General features: G+C 32.5%; 1 protein-coding gene across 1 annotated transcript; it reads left to right on the top strand.

Annotated features, from left to right (window-relative positions):
• Positions 1–575: 575 nt before the first annotated feature.
• LOC148122371 (olfactory receptor 8C8-like) lies at positions 576–1,535 on the top strand. Its single transcript, XM_087905943.1, has one exon. It carries the CDS (start codon positions 582–584, stop codon positions 1,533–1,535), a length of 954 nt encoding a protein of 317 aa, XP_087762069.1. The 5' UTR covers positions 576–581.
• The last annotated feature ends 5,364 nt before the right edge of the window (positions 1,536–6,899 follow it).

Below are 6,899 nucleotides of genomic sequence, written 5' to 3'. Positions count from 1 at the left end.
ATATACTGGATGCAAATGAGATTATTTTTGATCAAATAAAGACAACTTTTAAGAAAATTCTTTAATTGAAATCATGTCATGTCCCTGGCATAGATATTTTAAGAGGTCTAAATCTCTTTTGTATTGCTAACTATCATTATCATTATCAGAATCATAAATTCCTTAGGATATTTGAGTGAAAGAGCCTGTATGGTACAACAGCAGTCACATATTTAGTCTGAAAAAAGTTAGATTTTCATAACCTTTATAACACTCCCCAAAACTCAAAGCTATATAAGTCAAGAGTTTAGCATACAGTGATGTTTTATTTTCTTTTTGTCCCTAAACAGAAGAAGCTTAAACAGACAAGAGAAAATGGTTGTTTACAGACTTTAGGAGTTGTGCCTGTAATAAGAGTAGGTGTTTATCATAAATAGGAAAAAAAATAGAGATTTCCCAGGAATGTGAAGCAATGATCTCTGAATGCTTTGAAGACAACCTTGAACTTGTAACAACTGGTACTACACTTTTGTAGTCAGTGACAGAGTTCATTGTTTAATGTGACCCTTTACTAATGTTTCTTCAGATCTACTGTGACAAAAATGGCTATGAAGAATGACTCTTCAGTCACCGAATTCATTTTTGCAGGATTGACAGACCAACCTGAGCTCCAGCTACCCCTGTTCATCCTGTTTCTGGTGTATCACACAGTCACTGTGGTAGGAAACTTGAGTTTAATGAGTCTCATTTTCCTAAATTCAGACCTGCAGACCCCCATGTACTTTTTTCTCTTTAACTTGTCCTTCATTGACTTATGTTATTCCTTTGTCTTTACTCCCAAAACACTAATGAGTTTTGTTTCAGAGAAGAACACCATCTCCTTTAGTGGATGCATGACTCAGCTATTTTTCTTTTGCTTTTTTGTCCACTCTGAGTGCTATGTGTTGACAGCCATGGCCTATGATCGCTATGTAGCCATCTGTCAACCTCTGTTGTACATGGTCATCATGTCTCCTAGGACATGTTCCCTGATGATGTTTGGTTCATATTTCATGGGGTTAGCTGGTGCCACTGTCCACACAGTGTTTATGGTCAGGCTCAACTTTTGTGATTCTAACATCATCAACCACTACATGTGTGACATCTTCCCCCTTCTCCAGCTCTCCTGCAGCAGCACCTATGCCAGTGAGCTTGTGAGTTCTGTTGTTGTCAGCACAGTGGTCATTGCATCTAGTGTTGTCATCTTAATGTCCTATGTTTTGATCCTTTTTAATGTCACTCATTTGTCATCAGGTAAGGGTTTGTACAAAGCCATGAGCACCTGTAGTTCTCACATAATAACTGTGGCCCTATTCTATGGATTTGGTATGCTTTCACATATCAAAACATCATCTGATGAGTCTGTGGTTCAGGGGAAAATTCTCAGTGTATTTTATACATTTTTACTGCCACTGCTGAACCCTTTTATTTACAGTCTCAGGAATCAGGATGTCAAAGTTGCTCTAAAGAGATCTCTAAGGAGACTCACTTTAAATGAAGCACTCGGGCTGTCATAGTCCACACTCCCAATTTGAGTCTTTTTCTCCACTTTGTTTTGCTCTCACCTTATCAATATTCTAATTTCTTCCTTTCATAATTTTTTGTATTCTGGCAAGGTTTCCAATGTATTATTTCTTCTTGTTTCTTCACAAAAATTTTTATTATTTTATCTGGAGATAAGAAAATATTTTTACCTGCGTATATATTCTGAGTGTTGATCCAGCTTTATCTTTGTACAAGGTAGAGTCACAAGATGACATATTTCATATCATAAGAGAACTCTATTTCCTTTTTATCTATGTGCTTCTATGACCAAGGAGAGCCAGACAGATGAATAATTTCTGATAATTTTACTACTATTGGCCTATTCAGAGAGAAATTTATAGAGAATTTCCAATTTAAGTTTTGAAAATATGCTTGTGAATTGCAATCAATGAGAATGGTAAACTAAATTGAACCACGGTAGATTTGTCAATGTTTCTAGCACTATTTATTGTTTGTCAATATTTTTCTTATTTTGGAATTTGCACCTCATCATTACAAAAATGACATTATGTGTTTTCCTGTAGTATTCGTCAATTTTTATAATTATTGGAGACTAATTAGACTGTTTTGTATTAATAATTGTTAAATGTCATTAACAATGACAGTGATTTTTGTAAAAGTTTGGTTTGTCATAAGTACAACAGAATTTGCCACCGCATTTGAACTATTGAAAAGAACCAATTACTTTTAATAAAGACACATTAATAACATGCAATGTCTAAAGTCATTATTCACTTTTTATATAACAATAATGATCATTTGAAGGAAAATTCTAATTGTTTCTAGAAAATTGAAACTATAGGTGACATCATAACCCAGTGATGTAGTACATATATAAGCTCCTATTTGATTCTTACCACACATGTACGCACTCATACTCACATTCATTTATGTATACATATTACTAATATATCTATATGTGTGTGTGTATGTGTGTGTGATTATGGCACAAATATTGAGTAACTGGAATTTTTTAAATGTATATATAAGTTTTTCTTTTTCTTATTTCTAGTAACCTCTTCCCGCAAATCATGCCTATTCAAACAAAACTTCCATCTACCTGAAAGTTTTTGCAATATGTAATGTTCTTACACAGAGGGTTAAGATAAATCTTCTTTTTTCTTTATTTGACTTGTTTTAGGTTATATTGATAGTAATACAAGTACTAATTTATACCCCATGTATACCCAATAAGGAAACATATGGAATGAAACAAAGAGAATCTTGAATTGAAAGAGAGAGCTAGAAGTTGTTCAGAATGAGTCTAAAATAGGGAGAGAACATTTGACTTCATATGCAGCCTGATACATGTAACTCTGATGACCCAACAGTTTCTGTTTCACAACTAGGAATTGTTTAGGACCTGAAAGCTGACACTATCAAGACTAACATCAGAAATTCAGTGGCTTGTGAGATATGTAGCTCTGCTCAGAAATTGGCAGAGCCCTTGACTATGGGGAAAGTAAGATTGACACTTTACAGTTTTTATAATTCTATGTTGTGGCAGATCATTCCCTCTGATAACACAATCTCAGCAAATGTCAATCTCATCCGGTTGATGAATTGCTTATATCATTGTCTCCTTAAAATTGCTTTGATACAACATTTTAAGATATTTGCATGGCTTTGACTTTGGGATGGATTTCAACTGTACAAATATATTAAGATGTGCAAACATCTACCAACAATTGCTCAACATAGATTTCTATAAAGCAGGAGGGAGAATGAACACTACAGAAAGACTGTTAAGTCTTATATTGATCTATACCTGGAATATAAAAAAAAACATGTCTTAGATAATCTCTTTAATTCTTATTCTTATAGTAGATCATGGATATCAGAGAAGTTCAAAGCCAGAAAGTATATTGAGAAGTTTCCCTGTTTGAGGATCAACCATGTCTGCACCCAAGTTCAATTCTGAACTTGAAATTTGAAGCAATGCCTTCTTACTCATTTCTTCTGTTGATGGTTGCCTTTAGAAATGATGGGTTGTTTATAAGAATGAATGTCAGCATGCTTAACCATGAGATTAAGAAAACACATACTTCATGGGAAAACATAGTTCACTAGAGAGGTTTTTTTTTGTAATTTAATACCAACTTCCTCCCTTCTTTTCATGGAACTTAATGAAACACTAGAATTTACAAATGAAAGAAAGTGTGTAAGAGCAAATATTTCCAGAAAGAATCAGTTAATAACAATTCTTCAGACTCACAAAAAGCATATCTGAATAATAAAATCTGATATGAAATATACCTATTACATTATCTGATTGGCACTTTAGGTATATATTAGGGGTATTTTTGTTGTGAAATTAATCTCTCTTGTTCATGTAGCCTCAATTGAGAAACAATAGATTGCTCCAGCCTGATTATTTCAACAACTGCTGTTTTCACTGTCTAAATTAAAGTTCATCCAGAGAACTGCATATTCTGGAGTTGAATTTGGATTTCTAAATAGTTACCTCAGTAGCAACAGTGTCTTTTGTTTCATGAATGGTTAGCCTAATCTTTACCTACTGTAAAACACTGTATTCTACTGTGAAGATGTTAGTGAAATTTAGTGAAACACAATGCCTGTGACTTTTGAAAGAGTACATGGAAGTAGACTTACTAATCTACTAGTTCTTCTCTTTTGACCTTCTGATATTAATTCATATTTTTGGAGAGCTGTGATCTATAACCTTGGAAATTAAGCACATGTTGTAATGGTCTTTCTTTACTCAATTCATTTGAAATATAGTTTGCTTTCTAAATTTAATTTAGTTTTAACTTTTGAACAAAATTTTAAACGTAAACAAGCAAACAAAAACACCAGTGTTAAAACCCTTAAGTCATCATGTCCATGGAATTATGCAATAATGTTTTACTTTATTTATCAGAGCTATATTTTTTCATCTTTAGGTATTTGCAGCATGCAACTGAGTAGCACATAAAGTCCCCTAAATAAGTAAGCATGTCTGTTTACCTAGATTATGTTTAAACTATTTTAGTAGTCTTTTCTGTTTTTCTAGATGGTCTTTAAAAAGGGAAGATTATAAAATCATCAAGTTAAAAAACAAGTAAAATTAAATGTTCAAACAAAAAAATTTAAAGAGGAAAAAAATTTCACCACTTTAGTTTAGTTCTGAAGTCACTATTGTTCATATTTCTTCTGACTTGATAAGGCATTAAATAAGGATATTAGTAAGTGTTACAAAAGTTCTTCCACTATTTACCTGAAGATAAATTTTAGTGGACTATACTTGGATATATTCATCATTATTCCAACTTTGTTATATGATTGTTAATCAAACATGCAGTGGATACTTTATTAGTGACATATGTTTAGAAATATTTTTGGTATTTGTCTGTCCTTTTTACTATAATTCACAACATCTCAGCTAATATACAATATTTTATCAGAGACTTAGTAATTTTTTTGAACACAGGATGTTTATATTTAAAGACTACTCATATATGCTCTTCAAATGTTTCCTCAGAAGCTACAAATACGTGTGACATATTGGAAATTTTCAAGATACCTGAAGAGTTATTGTAACTTTATTTGCATAAATTTTTTGAGTATTCAGTAAGCTGGTTCTACCATTTTAGGTGACTCTGATTTCAATAGAAATAGTAGAATACTATGGGGAGGCCTTGAAGGTTATTTGAGTTGGTGTTCTGGCCCAAACTGTCAATATTCTGGCCAGCTCTATGTAGGATGTGTTTACTGTATATTCCTAGTGGTATAGACAAATAGACTTCTTCCACTGCTGTGCTTTCCCTGCAAAGACCAAAGTCTCATAAAATTCTGGAACCAAATAAACCTTTTTGCCCTTAAATTATCTCTGTTGTATGTTTTGCAACAATGCTTAAGATAAGAAAGGCAACTTACATTATCTTTTTTTGCAAAATATATAAACTGATCCCACAGTCTTTTGTATTCTAAGAACTCTGCACCGAAATCAAATGTACACCTTTTAAACCCCTTTCAATGATTTAAATGTTCATTTACTGAGTATGTACAAGATTTATTTTTAAGTGTATGCAGATATATTTATATGTAAACAAGGGTCATTGAAATCTACATCTACATTGAAAAGGCCTAGATGTAAACTCATATAAGTTAAATGCCTGTTTCTATTCTTTAATATGTCTGAAGGGTTTTTATCTATCTATCTATCTATCTATCTATCTATCTATCTATCTATCTATCAATCATCTATCAATAATTCTACTTATTATCTATCTATGTATCTATGTATCATCTATCTATCTATCTATCTATCTATCATCTATCATCTGTCTTTCTGTCTTCTTGCTTTCATCTATCATCTATCTATCTTCTATCTATAATTCTACTTATTATCTATCTATGTATCTATGTATCATCTACCTACCTATCTATCTATCTATCTCTCTATCTACCTACTTTGTAGAATTTTAAATCTGTGATATACTGTTTATTACTCCAATCAAAGATGCTCATAGTAAAGCTGAAAATGGCAAGTGAATATTCCTATGTAGAGATTTTCTGAACTTGAGAATTGCAAAGGGGACCAATCAAAACTCTGTCTTGGGAATTAGATGCTCCCTGGTGAAAAAGTATTAACTGAATAGGATTTCAAATCTCAAAACATTCAATCTTAGTTTTACATCACTTAACATAAACATCAGCCCAGTAATATTTATTCTCCAGGGTCGCATCCTGCAAAGAGAATATCATGAAGAAGAGAATATTTTTCTGTACTTATAACATTTTTTTTCAGAAACCTTGACCTTCATATTCTCATTTTAGTGAAGCAGTGCTTTGGAGTCTCATACAAGATTGCTTTCTTAAAAAATTTTGAATGCGTAGAAAGAACTTTCTACAGAAAAGTCAACAGTGGGCTTCTTCTAGCAACTCATACATTATCTGTACTGGTTGCTGTCACGTCCTTCATTACCAGTAACTTAGGCTTTCCTAGAACAGTGAGAAGGAAGGTATCCAGAGCTCCCAAAGTAAGACAGTTTCCAATGGTGTGTATTGGATTTTTATCTTGATAATTTCCCTTGAAGTTCAGTTTCATAAATTATGGGTTTATTATTTTTTATCTTAATTGTTAGTAAAGACCAAGGGGAAATGAAGAAATTATGTTCTGAGACACTTGAGGTATGTTGACATCCTTTTTGTGGATACATATTATGGGAAGAAGAAAAGGAAATGGGTATTATTTAGGTATCACAAGAACATGTTTTGTTCTCTGGCGGTTATGTGTTTTCTCAACTTATGCCTCTGAATCACTAAATCAAGATTTCCACTTGGAGTAAAAAAAAAAATATTTTATTGGTTAAAGGTGAATACTTTACTTATTC

The sequence above is a fragment of the Myodes glareolus genome, chromosome 4, assembly GCF_982192425.1.
Source record: "Myodes glareolus chromosome 4, mMyoGla1.1, whole genome shotgun sequence".
Taxonomy (NCBI): domain Eukaryota; kingdom Metazoa; phylum Chordata; class Mammalia; order Rodentia; family Cricetidae; genus Myodes; species Myodes glareolus.
Note: the sequence above shows the minus strand (reverse complement) of the source record. Positions and strands in the feature narration are given on the sequence as shown.

Bases quoted from the DNA above. Each gene is read 5' to 3' on its own strand.
- LOC148122371 (XM_087905943.1), top strand. From the start codon at position 582: ATGGCTATGAAGAATGACTCTTCAGTCACCGAATTCATTTTTGCAGGA.